The 26951-nt window shown below is 34.6% G+C and overlaps 2 protein-coding genes and 2 long non-coding RNA genes across 4 annotated transcripts; 3 read left to right on the top strand and 1 right to left on the bottom strand.

Moving 5' to 3' along the window:
• The first annotated feature begins 6268 nt into the window (after window positions 1-6268).
• LOC120071736 (vacuolar-processing enzyme-like) lies at window positions 6269-9298 on the top strand. The gene is made up of 8 exons (XM_039024116.2): window positions 6269-6488; window positions 7273-7594; window positions 7741-7826; window positions 7914-8116; window positions 8308-8356; window positions 8441-8668; window positions 8755-8961; window positions 9040-9298. The coding sequence occupies exons 1-8, from the start codon at window positions 6312-6314 to the stop codon at window positions 9181-9183; spliced, it is 1416 nt and encodes a 471-aa protein (XP_038880044.1). The 5' UTR covers window positions 6269-6311; the 3' UTR covers window positions 9184-9298.
• Window positions 9299-11566: 2268 nt separating this feature from the next.
• On the bottom strand, window positions 11567-14620 carry LOC120071613 (protein NRT1/ PTR FAMILY 1.2-like). The gene is made up of 4 exons (XM_039023961.2): window positions 13656-14620; window positions 13355-13572; window positions 12716-13263; window positions 11567-12621 (listed from the first exon to the last, which is right to left on the bottom strand). The coding sequence occupies exons 1-4, from the start codon at window positions 13744-13746 to the stop codon at window positions 11724-11726; spliced, it is 1755 nt and encodes a 584-aa protein (XP_038879889.1). The 5' UTR covers window positions 13747-14620; the 3' UTR covers window positions 11567-11723.
• Window positions 13379-21383, top strand: LOC150037786 (uncharacterized). Its single transcript, XR_016527582.1, has 3 exons — window positions 13379-13513; window positions 20431-20974; window positions 21053-21383. It is a non-coding gene; the product is annotated as an uncharacterized LOC150037786 (long non-coding RNA).
• Window positions 21384-22554: 1171 nt separating this feature from the next.
• Window positions 22555-25874, top strand: LOC120071299 (uncharacterized). The gene is made up of 4 exons (XR_016528035.1): window positions 22555-22923; window positions 23009-25403; window positions 25489-25577; window positions 25660-25874. It is a non-coding gene; the product is annotated as an uncharacterized LOC120071299 (long non-coding RNA).
• Window positions 25875-26951: the final 1077 nt, after the last annotated feature.

Genomic DNA, 26951 nt, shown 5'->3' on the forward strand with positions numbered 1-26951 from the left:
TATATAAGTCCTCTCATATCGTCTTTTTAACTGTACGGTTTACATTTAATCTCCCCTTTTGTATCACCTTTAAACCTCTCTCTTCAAGGACTTGAAGCATCACGAAGCGAAGAATCTTTGGTAGGTCCTTTTTTCGTTGACTTAGCCGTTAAGGGAGTTGGTACCTTCGAAGCACTGCTAGTGGATCTTTTGCTAAGGTTCTATCCCGTGCGTGCTATCCTTGGTGACATCCCTCATGTCAAGGAGGCAGTGGTCGTCGAGAACATCGAGGCTTTAGATTTCCTATCCAAGGAAACTAGTTTCTCTTTGGTGCCTGCAGCACGAAGGGTTCTCCAACCCAGAGAACGCCATAGATTACCTATTTTGGAGCCACCAGGTGTCCCATCGTGAACGCCAATTTATTCACATGAAGCTTCCAGAGAAACGTGTATTGTGGCATCTTTCACAATTTTCTCGTCGCCCTTCACCTTTTTCTTGTGTTTCTTCGGTTCGTGGCTTAGGAAGTTCCTTGTTCCCCTGTTGGCGATACTTAGCTCCATGTCGTGAGCGCGAGTCGCCAGTTTTTCAAAGGTACGGGGCTTTATTCCCTGTAGGATATAGAGAAGTTCCCAGTGCATACCCTGCATGCACATTTCTACAGCAGATAATTCGGTGAGTCGATCTTTGCAATCCAGACTCAGAGCTCTCCATCGGTTGATATAGTTGATGACCGGCTCTCCTTTCTGTTGTTTGGCGTTTGTCAGCTCCATCATGTTGACAGTGCGTCTAGTGCTGTAGAAGCGATTCAAGAATTATCTTCCAAGCTACTTCCAACTATCAATCACCTCAGGCTCTAAGTCCATGTACCAGTCAAAAGCGTTTCCTTTGAGGGTTCTGATGAACTGTTTGACTAGCAGATCTCCCCTTGTTCCCGTATTCTCGCATGTTTCCACGAAGTGGGCGATGTGTTGCTTTGGATTGCCCTTTCCATCGAATTGCTGGAACTTTGAGGGTTGATACCCTGTAGGCATTCTCAGATTGTGGATCCTCTGGGTGTATGGCTTAGAATATATGAAGGAGGTTTGAGCCGGCCCTCCATATTAAGCTCTTATGGAGGTCATGATCATATCTTGTAGTTGTTGGACCGACAGAGAGACCACCGAGGTTGACTATTGCAGTTGGTTTTCTTGCAGCACGGTCTTCCCCTTGTCAGTTGTTTTGACCGTGGGTGCTTGGCTTGATTCAGCAGCCTCTCGAGACTGCATTTGTTCTCTCAGGTCAGCAATCTCATGGTCTCGCTCCTCGGCAGCTTTCATCAGAAAGTCAATCTTCTTTTCCATTTCCGCCATGGCCGCTTCCGTCGTCATGTCTGCCATCATGACAGAAATCACATCTGGCGGTGAATCTTTTTTCGGTTTGCTGGAGGCGAAAATAGAGTTTTCAAACAGGGGGTTTTCTTTGATGACAACCCCGCCTTGTAGGGATTCTATCATTTGCCTCAAGATGTTGTGGGCAATGAGGAAGCTCTGCTCTTGCTCCTGCGTGACTTCTCTTGAGCGGCTGCGGGTTACAGGTCCCATATACGAGTCGTTTGTGGAGGAAGATTTGGATGTCATCTTCTTAGATGCCATTTGCCTTGTTTAGATGCTGAGAGAGAGATGAGAGGTAGAGAGATCTCACTGGACGTGCCAATTTGTTCACACGAAGCTTCCGGAGAAACATGTTTCATGGAGTTCAACTTGAGTTGGTGTTGATGTTAAAGTTGATTTGATGCGATATAGTTAGATCTCTAATACTTGATCCTCTGATTCTCTTTCGGTTGGGTAAATGTGCTTGACTTGAAGAAAGCACCGAACGTTCTTGAATTAGAAGTCTTGGAAGCTTGAAGTAGAAGTCGTGAAAAAGTCTTTGTGTTTTCAAGGGTCTTCAATCTTTTAGGAGTGCGGCTTCAGGAGTCTTGGGAGTCTTTTGCTTGTTGATGAATTCTCTCTAGGCTCTCTGAATGTAGAAAATGATGCCTCCACAAATGAGAAGAGTTTCTCTATTTATAGAGTTCTCTGGTAGGTCTCGTGGGCTTGGGCTTGGTTGGTCCATAGGCCTGGTCCTTGGACCCGATTGGTTGGACTTAGGTATGATTCAACATTTAGATCAAATTCAGCCCATTTTTGGGCTTATTTGAACTTTAACCCAAATAAATAATATCAAATTGGGTCAAATTAATCTTGTCTGATTCAATGGTCTGATGAAACCATATGGCGTCATTAGAATTTGTCTTCAATTCCAATTTAGGACACATGTCGACTCCTAATTGATTTCAAATTTGATGGTTTGGAATTTCTTCATGAATGACGTGGTAATTTGTGATTGATCTAAAATTTCTCATTCAACAAGCTCTACAACTAATTAGACTTCTATTCGATGATTTGCACTCAATGTAATTGTTGAAACTTGAGTTATTAACATTTATACATACAGTGTAATGGTAAAATCGTGAATTATTAGATTTCAAATATATTGATTCAATAAAAGACTAAATAAATGAAACCTTAGACTCTAAATATTTTTCCATTTAAACAAATAATCCTTATTGATTTTTCTCCCCAAATATCTCTTTGTTATTATCTTTCTTTGCATATTTAGTTCTATGTAGGGTTGTTTTAAAATATAGAAAAATGAACCAAAATATAGTAAAATTTTAGAACTATCAATGATAGACGCAGATAGACACTTGTAGACTTATCTATTAGTGACACTGATAGAAGTCTATCAATGTCTATCAGCGTTTATCATTGATAATTCTAAAATTTTGTTATATCTTGTAAATATTTTCAACAATTTTACCATTTGAAATAATTTTCCTTTATCTAACTATTTTCGATTTGTTTAACATTTTGTTACAAGATTCAATTTTTATTTAAATATTTGTTTTTCATTTTTTTATACATATTGTTATTTATCTGTTTTCATCTTTTTTCAATTTATTGTTTATATTCTTTAATTTTCACATTTTATTTCACATTATATTATGATATTATTATTTCATAATTAAGTGTTTTTTTTTTTTTCATTTGTTTATACATATGAAATAAACATCATTTTTCGTGATTCCTGGTTAGAATATAATATTATATCTTATTGATTTTTCTTTATCAATGTCGGTATGTTCTGGTAATTAACTAATATACATTCAATACAGTGTAATAGCAATATGAAGCTATAAGATTTAACTAATCTACATTTATACATACAATGTAATTGTAATATCAAGTTATGAGGTTTTAACCATCATTTTGATTATAATAGAATATTGCATCTTCTTGATTTTCTTTACCAATATTGATATTTTTCTAGTAATTAACGTACTTCTTTTAATTTTGAATTTTTAGAGCGAAAATTAAATTTGTTGGAGACGATAATTATTTTATAAAAAAAAATATAGAGAAGGTATTGGGATATTTGGAATTTAAGAGTGAAAGAAGAAAGTTTGACTTGGATCAAGATAATTGTTTTTGTAAGTTTTTTATTTTATTTAAAAAAAAACCCTAATTTATAGCTACATCATCGCATAGAACACCCACCCACCCCCCACTTTCTTTTCCTTATTCCTCCTTCAGTTCTTTGTGCTTTAAGCCTCCCTCAACCTTCTTCTCCTTTGCGTGAAAACTACCGCTAGCATCTCAGTCTACCACAGGCCACCATTTGTACTGAGATTGCCGCCGTCACAGAGGAGGATAGCACAGGAAGTAGCCGTAAGGAAGCAACTCTCTCTTGAATTCTTGTTGTTGCCATGGAAATCCATTGTTGTGGCTAGCTTCCGACAATCGTTGCCGCCATGTCACTGACCTCCTTGCACATACACTTGTTTTCTATTTTTTGTACTGGACACCATTTTCAACCATGATGTTCTGGATGAAGTTGCTTTCAAGATTCTTTGGCTAAACTAGTCACATGGAATGAAGGGAATAAAATTAGGAATGTCTATTTACCTCCTAGATCCGGGACCGGGGACCCGTCTCGAACGGGACAGTAAATCCCTGATTAGACGGAGAATGGGAGAGGGAGTGTGGGAATAATTTTTTCTACGGGAACGGGAACCCATCTCCATTCGATGAATAATAAATAATAATAATAAAAAAAAAATGTTAGTTGTTTTTTAATTCTTATTTCAACTTTTTCGTACTTTAATACATTTATATTATTTTAACATTACTATTTAAATGAAAAGTTTGACTATGATATTGTAAATTTTAAATTTTAACTTTTAGAAGTTATAGGATTAGATTATATTTTTATACATATAATAATATTATTTTTATGATAAATTTTTATACTATCTTCTTTGAATGAAAATTTTATTGAAAATAACTCATTTAATATAATAATTTTATTTGGTTGAGAATAAACAAAATTGCTAAAATGAATATATTAAAAAAAATAAATAGAGAAATTTTTCCCACGAGGATTTTCCGCCCCGATCCCCACGAGAAATTTCGCAGGGACGAGGAATGAAATAAGGGGGGCGAGGATGGGGACATGAAGTCTTCCCCGTCCCCGCCTCGTGGACATCACTACATGAAACTCCTTGCAACTGGATGGGTGATTATTAATTTTTGCTACTAGAATGTTTAGATTGAATGTATTTGCGGTATTCGAGTTTTTTTTTAAATTATTCCTTTACATTCTCATTTATATTACCTTTAAGGTAGTTTGGTCATTTACTTATTATTATTTTCTGTTATTTTTACAATTTTGAAACTTTTATACCATTTTTTTTATTATTGAAACTTTCAAATTTACTTGTCAACCCTTCTTTTAGTCCCTTTCTCCCAAATGAAAAAGTGGGTTCCTATCTATGGCATGCTTCAAAGCCTTAGGTGGGCTTAAGCCTTATTACCTCTTGGGCCCACAATTAGATGTTGGACTTAGCCTTCATGCCAAAAGTGCGTGTTTTTTAACTTGACCAAAGGTCTTGGAATGCATGTTAACTTGTAATTAATTCTAAATTTGATATTTTGTAATCTTATCATTAATTGAAGAAATGACGTGATGATTTATGATTGGTCTAAAATTTTTTATTAATGAAACTTCTTTTTAGTTTAGTGAATATCAATATAAGTTATATGTAATACCTTCTTCGAAGTTAGAAGATCAAATTCTCCTACCATATGTTTGTTCAATTTTCAATCAACTATCTAATTTATAGCTTTAGACCTTACCTTAGATAACCCTCCACACACATCAACTTAAGAAATATTTTACGAAAATAAGAAGAAAATAAAAGAAATATAAGGAAAAAAAATATATTTTTTGTCCAACATAGAAGGGAGGATTTGAACTTTACACTTTTTGATCGAGAATATACACTTTACAATTGAAATATGTTCACTTTGACAATATAATAATTAATTCCACCATCCTAGACTAATAGCCGAATCTTGTGAGGCTCACACTTCTTATAACGCCATTAAATAGCTACCAACTATATTTTAGCCATGGAAAGGAATAAAATGGTTTCTGAAAGGTGAATGGCAGCTACCAAGTTGTCAAGATAATTTTGAATTAAATACTATTTCTTCCTTATATTTTCAATCATGATTCATTTTAGTCTATATACTTTCAAAAAAGTTAATTTTCATTTTTGTAGTTTCATCTTTATTTTTCATTTGGGTCTCTTTACTATTATAAATGGACCATTTTGGTCCATTCATTTTTATTTTATCTCATTTTTTGTCAGCCAACATTTTAAAATGACACTTGATTCAATCCTTAAAATATAGTGCTAAATTTGTATTAAAGGAATTTTATTGGATACAAAATTTATATTAAAATTTTACAAATAAAAAATCAAAACAACCACTTTTTCAAAGTACAAATGCTAATAAACCAAACTTCAAAGTACAGAAGCCAAAATAAAAGTATGAAAATTAAAGTAGTATTTTAATCTATAATTTTGATTAACTCCCAAGTAGTTCTTTTATTGTTGCGAGGATGTTACCAAATGCATAAACTTCCAAAACGTACAAGAATTTGAAAATGTTGAAAATAGAAAAAGGGAATTACTTGGAAACTAGAGCAAAATATAATGTTAAAACAAACATATTATTGGAGGCAACAATGCTACTTAGATTAGCTAGGTAGAGAAAGAAAGCAAAAACATACCTTTTACTTGACGCATTTGATAAGAACCAATGGATAAGATACTAAAGAAAGCTACTTGTAACTGTAAAACGTTCTGCAAAACCACGCAATATGTATGTGTCACATTAACTAGTATAATAATGCATAGATTTGGGGAATTAGGATGCTCAAACAGTCTCATTTGCACACCTAAAATGACAACTTGTAATAGAAGTCCAACAAAACTACTCGTCATTCTCATAATTTTTGTGTTTTTCAATAACATTATTGCTAAGAAAGAGTGGATTAGTGATGCCACTGCTAACCAAACTGGCAAGAGATGGGCACTTCTGGTTGCTGGCTCCAATGGTTATGAAAATTACAGGCATCAGGTACCATTCTTATATCAATCCATTACATAACTATAAAAAAAAAATCATTCGATGAGGCCATCACAATGTGGCTGGCAATTAAGAAGCACAAACACTTTACTTTGACTAGTGTGTTCCTGTCATACACTTGGACACGTATTAGATGACACTTATTAGTGTAGTATATGTGTTAGACACTAGTTGTACAAAAACACGTTAAGTCCAATATTTGTTAAACATGCATCAAATGACGAGTCGTTGTGTCTTGTATCCACATCTAACAGACTAATTTTTTTCAGCATATAAATGCACAAAATCTTGACTTTGAACTTCCTCCTGGTATAAACATGATATATATATTTTTTAATAAACATGTCTTTCTCGTGTCCATATCCTAGATTTAAAGAAAATGTCACTATGTTTGTTATCCATGTTTGTGCTTTCTAGGTTGACAATATATGCATCCAGCAATTATTATATAAAACAATTATGATCTATGATCTGTTTGGAAGCTAGGATGTCATCAGCTGTAATCCCAAATCCACTTTTGGATTGAGGGTTTTGGGCAATCCCTATTACATTCTCTTCCCACCGTTTTCAATCTAACTATCTTTCCTACCATTTTCACGCTTTACGATTCCATTTTGACATTGATTTTAACATTTTATTGTAATCCTAATTTCAAGTAATCTGGATTATATTTCAGCCTCTCAAACAAGTCCTTATACTATAACATAAATAATTTTTTTAAGCTGAGACGTCTCTCATACATTAACTCTCTTTTTTATGTAAAACCAAAACCTAGGCGGATGTATGCCATGCATATCAAATACTGAAAAAGGGTGGAATTCCTGATGAAAACATAATAGTTTTCATGTACGACGATATAGCATTTCATCCAAACAATCCAAGGCAAGGAATCATTATCAACAAACCAGGTGGGCCCGATGTTTACCAAGGAGTTCCCAAAGACTATACAGGAAAGCAGGTGAATGCAGTCAACTTTTATGCTGCCCTTTCGGGAAACAAATCTGCACTTACTGGTGGAAGTGGTAAGGTTATTCACAGTGGCCCTCATGATCATATTTTCATCTACTACTCCGACCATGGTGCTGCTGGGATGCTCGGTAATAAGTTACATTTGCAACTCCTTTTCGTCTCAACAAATTAAGGGTTTGTTTGGATTGACTTCTGCTAAGAGAAGGCAATTCATACAGGTCGGCCTTAAACTCTCCTAACGAATTTGACTATATTTTGTTTCACATGATCGTAGGAATGCCTGAAGATGATTATGTTTTTGTCAATGATCTAATAGATGCACTGAAAAGGAAACATAAAGCCAAAAGTTACAAAAGCATGGTACTAACATATATCATACAACAATAGTTACAAAGTTCAAACTATATATCAAAGTAAAGGTTAAATTAGTTAACATAAAAAACTCAGGTAATATATGTAGAAGCATGTGAGTCCGGGAGTATGTTTGAAGGACTACTTCCAGAAAACATAAAGATATATGCAACAACAGCATCAAATGCAACAGAAGATAGCTGGGCAACATATTGTCCTAAAGAATCTCGAGGTCCTCCTCCCAAAGACTACAACACTTGTCTTGGAGATTTGTACAGCGTCGCTTGGATGGAAGACAGGCAATACTTTTTTTTACACCTTCTATCTGCGTTAAATAATTGATATCAACTTAAACTTTTGAGTTCAATTATATTTAACATGGTATCAGAGTAGGAATTCTTGCATTCAGGCCTCTATAACATCGTTTTCAAGCCTACATAGTCACTCTCCAATCATCTTAAATGAATTTGTGTTGTGGCATGACATGCAGTGACAAGCATGATTTGAGCAAGGAAACTTTGAACCAACAATATCATGCAGTAAGCTTCCTGATTCTTAAATGAGCTCAATTTTCTTAAATCACACTACTGATAAATATTTCCTTTTACATTCCCAAACTGCAGGTTCGAAGAAGAACTTTGGTTGATAAATCTGGCGTCGGTTCTCATGTAATGTTGTATGGAAACAGAAGGATCGGCACCGATTTCCTTAACACCTTTATTGGTAATAGCCCTGATTATAACAACTATAAATCCTCTGTTCAGAGTATTCATACCATTTCTTCACCATCAAAATTATCATCAAATGGGGTAAGCCAGCGTGATGCTAGTCTCATTTATTATCAGTACAAGGTATGATTTGTCCAACGATGTATATATTCTAATTATGATTCCAATCTACTACATATTCTAAATGTGTAGACTTTTGCTTTGATCAGTTTCAGAAAGCTCCAATTGGGTCTAGAGAAAAGATGGAGGCCAGAGAGCAGCTAGAGGATGAAATTCTGAAAAGAAGGCATGCTGACAACAGTATAAATAACATTGGTAAACTTCTGTTTGGACAAGCAAGGAGCTCAAAAGTGCTTAACAAGGTTCGGGAGCAAGGGCAATCCCTGGTTGATGATTGGCACTGCTTTAAGACATTTGTAAGTCCTATTTTTAAAATCTTTACTTATTTTATACCATCAAAAACTTTGTTGATGCAAATAATCTCTATAAGACAGGTGAAAATCTATGAGAAACATTGCAAAAGAATGTCAAGCTATGGGATGAAATACACGCGAGCTATAGCCAATATATGCAATGCTGGGATTACAATGCACCAAATGGATCAGGCCTGTCTCCAAACTTGCCTTGGAAAAACCTGAAGTGGGATTAGTTTCTAATATTGTTAACCTGCCATTGATAGGCACCAGCGTTTATGAATGTAATCACAATCTGTAATGCAAATAATAAACTAATGATATTAATGTTGAACTGGAACCATCAATCAATTCAAACCTTTTTTGCTCTAACCCACAAACTTTCAACTGAAAAATCTTATTTCAACCTTCTGACAACAAATACAATTCTAGCTTATACAGAGGGATAGGTTCTATATAAAGTTTACTTTGGATCAGTGTGGCAATCTGGGTGAATAAGGTTTAGTCAAAATTTATGAACAAAAAATTCTAAGTGGACCTGATTAAACAAATCAATAGATTATTTCCAGCAAATAAATCACCTAAAAATAAACAAGAAATTAAGCATAACAATTTCAACAACCGTATTTAAGTCTAAAGATAAAAAGATTGGCAATAAAGTTAACGTAAGGATTTTAGCCGGAGAAGGCACAGGGTACTTCAAAGAGAACGACCTTTTTATCGGCGGCCGGGGAGTATAGAGGTACTTGTTAGGCTGATCTCCCCGTTGAAGAAGGCTATTGTTCCGTCCGACAACGTATCAAAACAGCAATTGGAGCCATTTGGCGTTGATTTGGATGGATCGCCGGCGGCAAGTACGAAGTGGGAGCTGTGGGGATTAAAAACAATCAAGGGCAGTTACAACTTACAAACGCAGAGCTCCAAAAAAACTGGCGGACTTTGTTATTAAAATAATTTAAAATTATCAAAACAAATTCTTGCTAAGGACAAAAGATTAAGGAAATTATTATACATGATAAACTACCGAAAATATTTATAAATAATAGTAAAATATATTTGTTTACTTATATTTATTGCAGTCTATATTATTATTTATAAATATTTTACATTTTTTTATATTTAAAAATAGTATGAAAATTAAATGACATATCTATTTTCTTTACCTTTCTCAAGTATCCTTAAAAAAAAAAATAATAAGAAATACTTGAAAGCAATAATTTAGTTAGTCTTGTAATTTTAAATTTTTAATCATTTAGCAATTTTTAATCATTTAGCCTTTCAAGTATAATAAATAGAATATTTAATATTTTTAGAGATAATAATTAAGTATATAGTAATATTTTTAAAAAATTGTAAATATAGCCAAATATATTAGATTTCTACTAATAAATTTGGTTATATCTATAAATTCTTTTGTATTGTACCATATATGCTATTTTAGATCTGATGCTATATTTGAATGTCCCTATTTTTTATCTAAATAAAATTAATTCAAGTAATTTCAAGGATTCTTGCTTGAACACTCTAAATTTGGTGAGATTACAAAATTTTTGTTTTATCTAAATTTTATAATTAACAATTTAGTTGTTTAAAAATTTGACTTTTTTTTTAAGCTCGTGAATTAATAAAATACAAAATTTAATTTTCAAAGTTTTCTTAAACATAAAATCTAATTTTATATCAAATAAACCAATTAATTTTTAAAGATTATTTGGAAAGGTTAAAGATTAAAAAAACACAAACTCTAAAGTTAAGTTATAAGTATAACTTTTCAAATATTTTAAGTGATACAAAATTATCAAAATAAATAAATAAGCAATTTGAAAAAACTTCAATTAAGTTTAAACTATTTTTTGAATAAACGAGTTTTCCAAACGTATTCTTTAAAGATATCCAAGTTTTTAAAATGTTTTCTTTTTTCTTTCTTTCTTTCTTTCTTTCTTTTTTTTTTTTTCAGTTCTAAAGTGTTTTTTATTTATTATTTTGTTAGTATAAAATATTTATTTAAATTTATCCAAGTATTTTAAAGTTATTTATTTATTACTTCTTTTTAGTACATACTTTAATCATTTAAAATAACATAAAAAAAATATACTCAAATTAACAACTAACATAGTGATTTAAAAAAAAAAAAAAAAAAAAAACTAAATTAGTACATACATACATCTTACTTCTTTTTAAGTTGAAAGTTTGATCTTACAACATTATTTTCGTTATGATATTACTACTCTTTTTGTTGCTAACTTTCTTAAATTATCAATTGACTCAAAAGTTTAAACTGGTAAATAAAAGTAGATTTTATTATATTATCATACATTTTTTTCTTTTTTTGCTTTTTGATAATTTATGATACATACACCAAATATTGTTATAGAAAATTTTGTTGCTTATAGATAGTTGTGATAGACATTGTTATCATTATAAAAGTTTATCAATGTCTATTAATGATAGAAAAGTCTATAAGTGTCTATTAATTATAGAAATTGATAGAAGTTTATCATTGTTATTATCAATGATAGAAACTGATACAAGTCTATCATTGTTACTATTAATGATAGAAATTGATACAAGTCTATCATTGATGGAGATTGATAAAAGTCTATCCATCTTTTTTTACTACTTCTATAAATAATTTAACCTTTCTTCTCATATGTGAAAACTTCTCTTTTAAAATATGACTTTCTTTTTTAAAAAATGGCATGTGTAATAAAAATTTATCAGTTATAAGATGAGAGATCAAATCTTCTTTCAAGTGCATGTCTAAATCAAGCACCGAGGATGGCTTCTTCTTCAATGGCTTCCTTATCATCCCAAACCCTACTCTGTTCCATTCCCTCCTCCTCATCTCCATAGAACCAACTGCAAATCAAATAATACAACAAATTAGCCACACCCATCAAGCTCAAAACCCAGTAGTAGTAATCATAATGCCCCTGGTTCAGATTATTCGAAAGCCATCCCACATTCCCATTTTTCGTCGTCCTCTTCTTCACCACGCTCACAATCAGTGCTGCAACCAAGCTTCCTCCGCCCATTCCCAGCGAGAACATCGCTACTGCAATGCTCGCCATACTCCTCGGCAGCTGCGAGTAGAAGAATTGAATCTGCCCTATCGCATTCAACGCTTCAGCCAGCCCTGCCAGGCAGTGCTGTGGCACCAGCCACATTGCCGACATCTTCACGATTCCTTCCGGTACATTGGCTAAACCTTCATGAATTGCTCTGTTTCTTCGTTTTCTCTCGATTTCTGCTGAAACTACTGAGGCCAAGCATGAGATTGCGAGTCCGATTCCCATTCTCTGCTTTAAAGTTAGTCCATTTGATTTTTTGGTGAATTTCGTTAGTAGTGGGACGATGATTTGGTCGTATATTGCGACCCAGATTGTTAGGGTTAGGATTGTGAAGACGGCAAAGGAAGCTGCTGGGAATTGGAAGTGGGGTGTTATGTGTCTATCCATTGTGTTTGCTTGGAGAGCGGAGAAGGTGAATTGGTTGATGGTGGCGCTGATTATAATGCCAGTAGACCAAATGGGAAGTAATCTGATTAGTGCTTTTAGTTCCTCTACTCGTTGAATTGTGCTTAATCTCCATGGGAATTTGGCCATTCCATTAGAATCCATGTCTGTTTCTTTGTTTCTTATTATGCAAGCCTTGTTTAGAAACCTTAAAACAAGATAGAAGAATCAACTTTGATCATGTTAGAAACTATAAAAGCGTAGTGAGCAACAATTGTGAAACGTTTTGACTCTTAAAATACCTCAATTTCGGCGTTGGGGTGACGAGTTTTGAGCCTTTATGGTAAAACCATTTATCAGAAGCTTGTGGGGGGAATTCCAAGTTCCTATTTCTCCAAGCTGCAACGATTACCTGAGCCAAACTGCTAAGCAAACTCTTGTTTGCCATCAGTTTAATATACAATGAAGAGCCAAGAAAGAACATGGCTGTGGATAACACCATAAGTCCAACAGGAACTCCGTAACCCACAACCCAACCGGCAGCGTTCTGGAGATAAACCATAAATACCACTGAAATGGTGACTGAAATTCCAACAGTAGCATAGTACCAGTTGAAGAAGCTTTGCATAGTTCTTTGGTTTTTGGGGTTGCCTGGCTTTTCTAGTTGATCTGCCCCAAACGCCAAAGAGCATGGTCGAATTCCCCCAGCTCCGATCGCCATTAGAAGAAATGCAAAATACAGAAGCATCAGCTGGGCAGTGTTTGCTGATACACAAAATTCCTCAGGTGGTTTACAGTGTGGAGGCCTTGCTTTTGGAAATATGGCTGTTAACCATAAAACCACCATTCCCTGAAGTTCAAAAGAATGATCAAAGTTGAAGAAACAGTTGAAACAAACAGATATTTAAGTTGGAAGTTGAAGGAAATGAATCCTTGCTTACAAGAAGTGTAACCACTGTCCCCATGGCGATGACCTTAAACCGACCCAAGTAAGAATCAGAGAGGAAAGCTCCGGCAATGGGCAAAAAGTTTGTCAGTGCAGACCACAGAAACAAGACGATTGCTCCTTTAGCACTACTCAGGTGATACTCATTTATCAGGTAAAATATCATATTTGCATGAAGACCAATATTTGAAATCTTCTCAAATATCTCGTTTGCTGCAGAGTTTAGAGTTCTTTTGTCAATGAACACATTATAAATGGATGCATCAGAACTTTTAAAACTTGGTGAAGAATATTACCTAAAATGAAAGGCATAGTTCGAAGACCACCCTTTTTTCTGGTAACCTTTTGAGTGGTTTCCATTACTTCCTCTGAATTCTGCTTCTCCATTGGCTTGGTTCTGGGCACATGTTCATAGCAGGAGAACCTAGCTATAATGATCTAAAAACTTTGTTGAATCCGCAAGTGAAAACAAAACTAAGCTGATTTTTTTCTTCTTTCCTTTACTTTTCAAAAGGTTATTCCAGAATTTGTATTTGTTTGGATTGCACTAGGTTGGGTAGATTTTTTTTCCTAAAATAATCTTAGGATGCTTTTTAATTTTATACTGCTCAAATGATTCCATTCTGTTCTATGCCATAAGATTTCATCTTTGTCATGTAGTATACAATTTTTTCTGCCAAAGCTGAATCCTTCTGTTTTCCAACTCAAAAGAACTTACACAATCGTAAACTAGTCCTTACTATCCAAAGGAGATTAATAATAACCAACTCAATACTTACACTCAAAAGTTAATAAAAAAAACCATAAGGCATTTATGATACTAGATCAAAATATCTATTAATAAAATAAAATTTAAGGATAAAAACAGTAAGGGTGTATTTGGCCCAAGCAGTTGGGCAATTGACAAAAATGACCTATTTGAAGTTTTGGTTTTAAAATTTAGACCTTTTTTTAAAAAAATTGTTTTTTTACCCCACAATTTTGCAAATAATGTAAAATTACTGTAACTCCCTTCAACATTTCAAAAATCACAACCCTTGGAAAATTGACAAAAATGACCTTTTTTTTAGTTTGTTTTGTATTTTTGACCTATTTTTGAAAACCAAGTTTTTTTTTACCTCCTTGATGATGAAAATGATGTAAGCATAGAAAATTTTGGTTATACAATTACTCTTATGCCCCTTATTAAATTTTTACTTTCAATTTCAACAACCAATCTACCAAATTAATTCACCAAAAATTCTCCACTACAAAAATTTATTCACAAAAAATTAGTTCATCCAAAATTAATTGACAAAAAATTATTCACATTCTAACACAAAAAATTACCCACAAAAATTAATTTGTTTACAATCCCACAAAAAGTTCTCTTCACCAAATTATCTTTGGAAAGAAAAGTCTTTCATCAAGTACAAAACTTGTATTTCACGAAGTTGTAATTTTGTACACTCCGTAAGAAGGTATGTATTTCATTTTGTATGTATTCAATAGTTCGATAATTTTTGGAAAAATTGACAATAATAAATGACCTTTTTGGAATTTGATTTTTCATGTCAGAATTCATTTGTTTGTATATATGTTTGCTTGGTTGATTGTTTCTCTTTTTTTTATAATGCTTTGCATTTGATAGTTATAAAAAAATGAAAAAAATAGCATTTTTTTAAAGATACTCGGACGGGCTTCATCGGATATTCACTAAGTAGAAAGAAATGAGTTAAAATTACTCGGTTGGATTTCACTGGGTACAAAATAATTGTTGAAATAAGTTTGATACCTGATCGGGCTTCACTGGGGATGAAGGAAATTGATTGAAATCACCTAGTCGGGCTTCACCAGGTATGAAAGAAATTGATTGAAATCATCCAATCTTTTTGGATTCAGGATAGGAATCGGGCTGAGACTGGTCTGGGGCCCAATAGAGTTAACCCTAACCTGGACGGGCGCACATGGAAAATATGTACATTGTTTTAAGGTCTACGATGGAGGAGAGTTGTAGGGGTTTGACATTGAGGTTAGCACAACGTATAATGAATTCTTGATCGAAGTTTATAAGATAAGTGATATAATTTCATGAGTATAATCTTTTTATAAGATGTATACTTCAATTGAGATCTAAAACCCCTGCATTTGTAATTCGGAATGATGAAGATCTACACACATTCCTCACATGGAAAGAGGTTTCAATAATACCTTTTACGTATCTACGTTTCCAAAATGTTCAAGTAATCAAGGATTTCATCCAAACAATTCATATATCCGATGAATTAAGAAATCCCTTTAGCATCTTGGCTAGTACATTGCAAGATGGAGTCAGATAGTCCATTTTTCCCCACATATTTTAACCCATCACTTACTTTGTGCCTAGTAATTTGACAACTCATAACTTAGAGGATGATGTAGACCAATGTCAACATTTCAATGATTGGTCTTGGAGGGAGAAGGATGATGGAGAGGAACCCAAGATTAATACCCACCATACACCTCATGCAGAAAAACGAACAATTGAAGACTACGGAGACTCGTCACACGTAATGGGTCATGACTTGTCACATCCATCTAGTAGCAAAATCATCATGACAGGGGTCTTATTCTTCTGAAGATGTACAAGTTGGTGACATATTTATATCTAAGAAGGATTTAAAGATGCAGTTATCTATATTAGCAATTAGAGAAAACTTCCAGTTTAGGGTGAAGAAGTCGACCACAACATTATAACAAGATTCAATTTAGGGACGGGTGGCTTCATAACACGATTCACAAGCTGAATCTCTTTTTTAGATGGAATGAGTTGCAATGTGATCTTACCTACAACAAATTGTAATAATGAACAAATAATCTAAGAAGCTATAATCATGAAAAAAAAATTAACTCAAAAAACTTAAAAAGGAACACACTACATCTGATCCGAAGACTTCGTCTCTAGTCACTCCATATGGAGGAAAATGTGAGCACGACCATCTCAAAATGCGTGGTATCGCATTGTCATTCAATCTGTTTGCAACGCGACTGGATAATTATAAAATAGTTTCGTATGCTCATACCTATATGAAATGTAGGTGTATTTTAGTAGTGTACTTCAATGAATATTCAATAAATCGAATTAACTAAATTACCTGAAAAGCACGGGACACCCGTAAATACTGTACATCAATTGTTTTCCATCTGCAATGCCTTTATACACCTCTGCTTTAGCTTTCAATCCTTGTTTGAATTGTGTAATTGTATTTACAATTTTTTTTTGCTCCAGTCCTCATTACAAAATCTATTACAATCATCTATGATCGCTAAATTTTCAAAATTCATTTGTTTTTTCCTCTCTCTACCCATCATGGCAAACTCAATAAAATAAAACAATGCAATTTTCACTGCATCAACATCGTTTTCGAACTCAAGTGATGGAAAAATAGAGTTCAACTTATATGTCTTCATACTCTTATCGTCATTTAGATACTTAGCTCTAAGTCTAACAAAAGAATTTTCTCCCTCATAGTTCTAGTTTGATGTTTCAATCCTGTAATAAGGTTAAACTCTATTTGGTTGAATGAAACCTTATTCCTAGAAGATTAAAACTAATTACATCTCTCCTAGGTTCCTCTACCTCTCGAAGAAAAATATAGTGAATTAGTAGTCTATTAAAGATGATGTTTGTGTCAAGGAGAGGACCAAAACATAGCTAATTGTGTCAGAGTTAGTTTTTTCTTAATTTTAGGAATAAACTTTCCTATATGGGAACAATATGAAAGGGCTGCAGGAAAACAATCGTTAGGATGAAACTCCATTGCTAGTTTCATTATAACTTACATTTTTAATCAAATAAATAAATTAAAAGTCAACACAACAATGAGTTGTAATCAAATATATATATATATATATTGTACCTAACTGGACTGAAGATCGGGCCAAAAAAAGTAAAAAAACCTTCCCGGTCCCCACTCGATCTCACCCCCTTCCTGATCTTGCCCCTTCCCAATCTCGGTCGGACGCCCAGTCCCTCTCTTCTTGCCTAGCCCATAATATTTTTTAAAAAAAAATTGTAAACTTTTGTTTTTTGGCCCGGTCTCACACCCAGTCAGGCTGAAGATTGGGCCAAAAAATAGTGAAGATCATTCCCGGTCCTGCCCCTTTCCCGTCTCGGTCGGGCGTCGAGGCCCCCTCCTCTTCTCGCCCACATAATATTTTCTAAAAAAATATGTAAGCTTCTTTTTTTTTATCCGATCTCATATCCGGTTGGGCTGAAGACCGAGCCAAAAAATAGTAAAGCATTCTTCCCGATTTCGCCCCCTACTCAGTCCTACCCCTTCCCCCTTGTCATTTCATTATTCTCGCTTTCCCGTTCATACCCGGTTAACAACTCCATTCATTCGGTCGGTTTAACACCGGGTGCCAATCTTCCCCCAAATAGGTCTTTTCATTAGCCCCGCTCAGTCATGTACCCGGTCAGCATAGTATGAAGCCCGACCGGGTACCTTTCCTCAACACCTTGTTACCCCATCAATTATCATTTTGCGCCCGGTCGGTCTAGTGTCGAGCGCCAATCATTTCCCCCTTTGTCTTACTATTAGCCTCGCCCGGTCACATACTCGGTCACCCCCATATGAAGTCCGACCTGGTAGAGACTGATTTCCAAAAAAATGGTTCAATATTTTTGGGAAAAAAATGATTTTAGGCCCACAAATTGTTCAGAAAACGCCAACCAAGATGTTCTAAGGAAAAAAAAACTAACATCAACATAGATCTAACATAGATTTAAAACAATCATTTTATAACATTTAAAATAAACTAACATTGAGCCAAAAAAAATGAAAATCCATACATGATTAGATGAAAAATCCTAAATAATTTTCAAATGAAAAGGAAAATGGCAAAAACTCCCGAAATGTAGTCGAAATCAAGGTAGAAAATGGTAGCAATCGAGTGAGAAAATTGAAGGCAAAATGGAAAGGTCAAACAAGTAGGTTGAGAGGGTTTGTGACTTTTGAAATCTTGAAGGGTTTTACAGTAATTTTACATTGTTTGCAAAATTGTGGGGTCAGAAAAACAATGTTTTTAAAAAGGGTCTAAATTTCAAAACCAAAACTCCAAATAGGTCATTTTTGTCAACAACCCCAAACCTTCCCAACCTACTTGTTTGGCCTTTCCATTTCTCTCTTCCATTTTCTCACTCGATTGCTACCATTTTCTACCTCGATTTCGACTACATTTCGGATTTCCTTGCCATTTTCCTTTTCATTTGAAGATTATTTTGAATTTTTCATCTAATCAGGTATGGATTTTCATTTTTTCGCTCAATGTTAGTTTATCTCAGATGCTATAAAATGATTGTTTTAAATCAATGTTAGATTTGTGTTGAATGTTAATTTTTTTCCTTAGAACATCATGGTCCACGTTTTCTGAACAATTTGCGGGCCTAAAATTAATTTTTTTATAAAAAAAAATCGAACAATTTTTTTTCAAAAATCGGTCTCTACCCAATCGAGCTTCATACAAGGGTGACCGGGTATGTGACCGGATTGGGCTAATGGTAAGACGAGGGGGGAATGATTGGCTCCCGATGTTAGATCGATCGGGCACAAAATGAGATTTGACCAGTTAATAAGGTGTAGGGGAGGGGTACTCGATCGGGCTCCATACTATGCTGACTGGGTACGTGATCGACTGGGGCTAGTGAAAAGACCTATTTGGGGGGAAGATTGGCGCGCAGTGTTAAACCGGCGAGGCGAATGGAGTTGTTGACCGGGTATGGGCAGGAAAGTGGGGATAATGAAAGGATGAGAGGGAAGGGGACAGGACTGGGGAGGGGGTGAGACCGGGAAGAATTTTTTTACTGTTTTTTGGCTCGGTCTTCAGCCTAGAAGGGTATGAGACCGGGCCAAAAAATAGAAGCATACATATATTTTTTAAAATATTATGTGCAAGGCGAGAAGAAAAGGGGGACTGGGCGCCCAACCGGGACTAGGAAGGGGTAGGACCAGGAAGGGAGTGGGATCGAATGGAGATCGGGAAGGATCTTTACATTTTTTTTGGCCCGATCTTCAACCCAACCGAGCCAAAAAATAGAAGGTTATAATTTTTTTAAAAAAATATTATGGGCCAGGTGAGAAGAGGAGAGGGTCTAGGCACCAGATTGAGACTGGGAAGGGGCAGGATCGAGAAGGTTTTTTTTTTACTATTTTTACCCGGTCTTTAACCAGACTAGGTATGAGATTGGGCCAAAAAACAGTAGCTTATAATATATATATATATATATTTTCTTTTTAAATATTTTGACTCATTGTTGTGTTGACTTCTAGTTTATCTATTTGGTGAAAAATGTAGGTTATAATTAAAGTAGAAATGAAGTTTCATCATAATGATCATTTTCCTGCAGCCCTTTCATGTTGTTCCCATATAGGAAAGACTATTCCTAAAATTAAGAAAAAACTAACTCCGAAACAAACATCTTTTGGCCCTCTCCTTGACACAAACATCATCTTCAATGGACTACAGATTCATTATATTTTTCTTCGAGAGGTAGAGGAACCTAGGAGAGATGTTATTAGTTTTAATCTTCTGGGAAATAAGGTATCATTTAGCCAAATAGAGTTTAACCTTATTGTAGGACTGAAACATCAAACTAGAACTGTGAGGGGAAAAAATTCTTTTGTTAGACTTAGAGCTAAATATCTAAATGACAATGAGGGTATGAAGGCATATGAGTTGGACTCTATTTTTCCATCATTTGAGTTCGAAAACAATGTTGATGCAGTGAAAATTGCATTATTTTATTTTATTGAGTTTATTATGATGGGTAGAGAGAGGAAAAAACAAACGGATTTTGAAAATTTAGTGATCATAGATGATTGGAATAGATTTTATTATGAGGACTAGAGTAAGAAAATTTTTGCAAATACAATTAAACGTTTTAAACAAGGATTAAAAGATAAAGCAGAGACATATAAGGGCATTGCAGATGGAAAACAACAGGTGTTCAGTCTTTACAGGTTTCCCAATGCTTTTCAGGTAATTTAGTTAATTCGATTTAATGAATATTCATTGAAGTACACCACTAATACACACTTACATTTCATATAGGCATGGGCATACATAACTATTTCATCATTATCCGGTCGCACAAATTGAATGACAATGCGATACCACACATTTTGAGATGGTTATGCTCACATTCTCCTCCATATGGAGTGATTAAAGACGAAGTATTCAGGTCAGATGCAGTACATTCCTTTTTAAGTTTTTTGAGTTAGAATTTTTTCCATGATTATAGCTTCTTAGTTTGTTTATTCATGATTACAATTTTTTGTAAGTAAAGATCACATTGCAACTCATTCTATTTGAGAAGAGATTCAGTTATGAATCGTGTTATCCACCCATCCCTTAACTTGCACCACCTGCATCATTGGAACTACTTCTATCTACAAATGATGACGATGATGTTGGATCTTCAAACACTAAGGAGGTTAATCACAATGATAGTGAACAAAGGTATCACGGGAAGACCAAGAAGAAGCGGAAGAAGTAACGCAAATTGATTATGTTAATAAAAGGTTTTGATCATCGCGTGGAAAGTTTGGAACGTGACCTAAAGAGCATTAAAAAGTACTTGCGACGATTATTGAAGGTAAGAATATATCATTACGATCATTGTTATTTGTTCTCTTCATACATAATTTATCCTATCTAATACCTATGCATGTAGGGAAAAGACGTTTATTACACTAGAAGTGGAGACCATGGAGGTACGAGTGATCATGCTGTGACAAATGATGGTGATGGGGATTGTCATTCTTATGGAGCTCTAGGTGCTATAGATGGTGATATGGTACCTGTGGTTCCAGGTAACGATGTTATAGATAAATGGTTTGGCATTGATGGATGGAAGGACGAGGTATGACCTCGTCGAGAAGTTATCAATCAAAACTATTGATATAATTCTTATTGTTGTTGTCTTCCTATTTAGTATGTAAGTAAATTTATTGTTGTAATTCTTATTAACAATTGAAATTTTATTTTCATCTACTATTGTTCTCCAACTTCATTATTTCTTTGATCGAATAACACTATAATTAACATATAAGTGTAGCCATCATCTATAAGTTCACAAGACCTGGAAAATCTAAATGTAATAAAAGGTCGCAGTGGCCGAATGAGGAAAATTTCTTGGAAATTAACTACACCGTGGAAAGACACAAGGAAGTATGAGAAGAGGCAAAAAAAGCAACAAGAGTATGATCCTCTCGTTGACATACCTGAAGATCTAAACATTAAATTTTAGATGTGGATGGACAACGCAGACCCTGCTGCGATGATGCTTTCGTGCCTGAACAACATGAGAATGGTGACGGTGGTATGTTCATATGTAAATTTTTTGAATATAATGTAACCGGGTCCAAAATGGACATCTTAACACAAGATAGAATGACATATTTTTGTAGACAATATATCATTCAGATTTGGGCAAATAGAGCATTATTTTAGAAGTTCGTAAACTTTTTTGTAATTAATGGTTGAAGTTATGAATGAAAACTTATAGTTGGTGTAGATTGTGTTTGTAATTAATGATAAGGATTTATCATAATACACATTTCCCAGGGTTCATGCAAGTAACGCCAATTCTTGGTTGGATTCATGCAAAAATCATCAAAAGTAACACATTCCTAACTAGGCCCATGCAACTAGGCACCAATTCTTGGTTGGGCTCATGCAAAAAATCATCAAAGTATACTAATTTTCAACTAGGCCCATGCAAGTAGGCGTCAATTCCTAGTCAAGCCCATGCAAAAAACCATCAAAGTATATTAATTTTCGATCGGGCCCATACAAGTAGGTGTCAATTCCTGGCCGGGCTAATTAGGGTTGGCAAAAAAACCCGCGGGGACCCGCCCCGTTTGGGTCAGGGATTCCTTGGTTTGACGAGGGATGGGGTCAAACCAAGGAATTTATTCGGGGCCCCATCTGGAGATGAGGACAGTATCCCTGCCCGACCCCGACCCCGATTAATCCCCGACCCCGAATTTATATATATATTTTTATAAATAAATAAATAAATATATATATATATATATATATGTTATAAACTTATCATAAATATATATAAAAAGATCCAAAATGAAAAAGCCCAAAAGCCCAAAATTAAAAAAATAGCCCAAAAATATTTTCCTCTCCTCTTTCCTTTTTCCAAAATATTAAATCTTTTCTTTTGGGTTTTGGCTTTCTTAGTTTCTTTTACTGCTACGACAAGGACAACCCAAAATCCCTAATTCCTAAATCTAAAATCAACACACCTGAGCACCAGCAGCCTTGCCCCAGCCTCCCTCTGCGTCTGTTCCGTCCAGCATCCGCTACCGGCTCCACCAGCGTCCACTTCCAGTTCCAGTCGAGCGTCCCATCCAGGTCCAACGTCCACTTCCAACCGAGCATCGTCCAACAGCTGACTTGCTGAAACACTCTCGTTCAGCTGATTAACCACCAGCGTCCCGTCCAGCCGAACCTACTGCTCCCGTCCAGCTGATAAGTTAAGCAATCCTGAAACACTTCTGTGTTTTCTCAACTCAGCCTCAACTATTTCAGGTAAACATTCAACGCCGCCCGTGTTGTTTTTTTATATATTTTGATTGTTCTAACTTCTATGTTGTTTTTCTTTTGAAAAAAATAGTTTTGTGCTATTTCAAAAGGCAAGATCTATCCGTTCAACTTTCAAGACTTTAAAGTTCAAGCCAGTGCCAGTAAAAATTTTCTTTCGTTCTCTTGTTTGGCCGTTTGATATTTTTGAAAATTATGCTTGAAATTAGTAAATAATATGTTTGAGAAATATGTTTGTGTATGTTTGATTTTTGAATTTTAAGCTTGAATATGTTTGAAAAATATGTTCATGTATATTTGATATTTGAATGTTTTGAATTTTAGGCTTAATATATTTGAAAAATATGTTTGTGTATGAAATTTGAATGTTTTCAATTTTGGGGTTGAACCGTTGAATGCTTTGAATATGTTTGAATGTTTTGAAAATGAAGTCCAAGTCTGAAGAGGGTTTTTCAAATTAAATGTTTGAATGCTTTGAATAGGTTGAAAACAATGTCTTCATCACCTTCTACAAATAAAGATTCTTCAAATCCAATTCCAAGTCTAATCCCAAATCCAACCCCAGATTCAACCCCAAATTCAACCCCAAATTTAACTCCATGCTCATCGAAGGATGATAATTTGAATGTTGATAATTGTGTTATTCTTGATGAGGATATTGAGAAATGATCCTTAAAGAGGAGATTGACATCGGTTGTTTGGAACCATTTTAAGAAACAAAAAAAAAATAGATGGAGTAGACAAGGCGATTTGTAATTACTGCAAACGAAAATTAGGGGGTGAAAGTAAAAATGGAACCAAATATTTGCATGATCATATTAAGATATGCCCATATAAAGGAGAAAATGACATACGACAATCCCTATTGAATCCTAATAGAGAGAAGAACAATACATTGAGTTTATATAACTTCGATTAGGAAACTACAAAAAAAGCATTAGCTAGGATGATAATAAGACATGAGTATCCTCTCTCAATGGTTGAGCATGAAGGTTTTAGGGAATTTTGTAATGTCATCCAACCATTATTTAAGATGGTGTCAAGAAACACAATAAAGAAGAAGATTTTGAAAATTTATGAGACTAAAAAGTTGAAAACCATGGCATTGTTGAATGAGATCAAAGGAAAGATTGCCCTGACAACGGACATGTGGACTTCCAACCACCAAACAAAAGGTTATATGGTTGTCACTGCTCATTTTGTTGATGATAGTTGGGTTTTGCAAAACAAAATAATCAAGTTTATATATGTCCCTTCTCCACACACTTCTGAGATGCTTCATGAAGAAATAATGGAATGTCTGTTAGATTGGAATATTGATCGAAAATTGTCATTAGTAACTGTAGATAATTGTAATACCAATGACTCTATGGTTAATATGCTTGTTGATAGTTTGTGTGAAAACTTAATATTGGATAGGAGTTTATTTCATATGCGGTGTTGTGCTCATATTCTGAACTTGATTGTGAAAGATGAGTTGGCAGTGATAGGAGATGAGATCGAAAGAGTACGTAGTAGTGTGTCTTTTTGGGTGCATACACAAAAAAAGAAAGAGAAATTTGAGGAAACTGCTCGATAGTTGAATGTTTATGATGGTCAGATGTTGAGTCTTGATTATTGTACTAGGTGGAATTCCACCTATTTTATGTTAGCCACTGCATTAAAGTACAAAGCTGTTTTTTATCGACTAAAACAACGAGAACCAAAGTACAAGTGTTTGTCTTTGGATCAAGATTGGGTATTAGCAAAAGAAATATGTGAGAAACTGAAAATATTTCATCACATAACTAAAATATTTTCTGGATCCAAATATCCTTCTGCTAATCTTTTTTCCCCAAAAATTTGTAAATTGAAATTGGTTATTTCTGAGTGGACTAATTCTGGCATTCAAGAGATCAGATACATGGCTTCAAATATGATGTCAAAGTTTGATAAGTATTGGAAGACAATTCATGGGGTAATGGCCATAGCTACAGTTTTAGATCCACGTTACAAATTAAAATTGATTGAGTTTTACTTAGAATTTATGGTGATAATTTTTTTCTTGAAGTGGAAAGGATTAAAAAAATTTGTTCAGATGTGGAAATAGAATATCAGTGGTGAAAGTGATGATTATCACGCTAGAAATTTGGATGGAACCTCACAGAATATCGAATTTGATGATTTTAATGATTATGACTTGTTTGTATCAAATTCCAATAATATGAATCAGAAGCAACAGTTTGATGCATATTTGGATGAACCTGTCTTAGACATTTTGAGTTAGTGGAAATTGAATGGTGTCAAGTATCCAATTTTACAAGAAATTGCAAGAAACATATTAGCCATCCCGTTATCTAGTGTTGCATCAGAGCCTTCTTTTAGTACCTGTGGTAGGATTGTAAGCCCATATCGTAACAAACTTCATCCAAAGATGATAAAGGCTTTAATGTGCGCTCAAAATTGGATTGCAACTGAAGTTTTGACAGGTTAGTTTGTTTATTTTGTTTTACATCTTTCTATCTAATATATTGATAAATATTTTCATTTATTACAAATATTTGACAATGTAAGGTACTAACATGGGAAAATAAATGGTTACATATTTAACAACTGTTTTAGAAGATGCAGACGATTTTGATGAAGATGGCGTGGTGACTAAGGTGTGTTCAAGGATTAACATTATTTCGTGGTCTAATTTTTTTTTTTTTGTGACATTATTTGTTTATTACATTTTAAATGTAGGAATGAATACAACTAAGGATGGGATGATGCCAAGAAAGGTGAAAGATTTGATTGTGAAGTCGTTGAAGAGAGAAGGACGAGTTTTGTTGAATTTTAAGTTGTATACTTATTTGAATGTATAAGACGTTTGCCTTTAATTGACTTTCTTATTCAAACTTTATTGAATTTTAAGTTGTAAAGTTATCTAATGGATTTGTTAGCTTTTAAATTGTCAATTGATTGTCAATTAAAATAGTCTATTATTTTTTGTTCATTTGTTGTGCATTAGTCAAATTTCAAATAAAATCACTTGAATTAAAAAACTAGGTATTCGATAAACTTTTTTAATAGATTTTTTGTAGACTAATCAAATTTTAACTAAAAAAAATGGGGAATCCCCACAAAGAATCCCCGCAGGGAATCCCCACAGAGAATCCCCACGGGGAAACGGGGAATGGGGCCCTGCGGGGACCCCGTTTCCCCGACGGGGAATCCCCACTCCCGTCCTCGTCTTCAAATGGCGGGGACGGGGGCGAGGATGGGGGACAATTTCCCCCACAGGGCCGGGGACGAGGGACGCCCCCCCGCCCTGCCCCGGCCCCATTGCCAACCCTAGGAATAATGCAAAATATAATACAAAAATCATCCAAATCCACAAAAATTCATGAAGATGATGGACATAATTAGTAATAAAAAAATTCATACATCACTCGGTAGTATTGAAAGATTGATTGCATTTTGTTGTGACCCCGTTGCCCATATCTCGAACACCTATAGACTTGAAGAAATTAACCCGCAGAAGGAAATCTTGTTGTTCGTGGGCGACCTACTCTTGGAACTCTTTTTGGAGGCAACGTTTCAACATCGACGAAGGTCGATGATTGCTTCCACTCTAAAAAGTGTCCAAGTGGTCGTATAGGTTCAACATACACAACCAATACCGATTCAACAGAGTATACCCATGAATAAAGAGAGATATGATCAATATTCCAAACCCTGCATGTAACATTCACGTGTGAACAAGGGATTTCATAATAATCAAACTTGCGATAAGTGTATGCTCTTGAGTGAATATTTACAAGACCTCCCAAAACCTTCATCTATCACTTCGAACTTATGTTGGTCAATTGGCCTAACTTTATGTCTGCTTGCTTTGTCTATTGTGTCACGAATTATTGCCATCGCAAAGTCCGACAGTTTTGATGTACTATTTGATGCATCCGTTCGACGTCTGTACTACAAGTCTTGTAACCAACATCTAATATGGTTTAGAATTGACGTGATTGGTAACTGTCGTGCCATTTTTTACACTT

Source organism: Benincasa hispida, chromosome 2, assembly GCF_027475165.1.
Source record: "Benincasa hispida cultivar pf3 chromosome 2, pf3_genome.v1.1, whole genome shotgun sequence".
Lineage (NCBI taxonomy): Eukaryota > Viridiplantae > Streptophyta > Magnoliopsida > Cucurbitales > Cucurbitaceae > Benincasa > Benincasa hispida.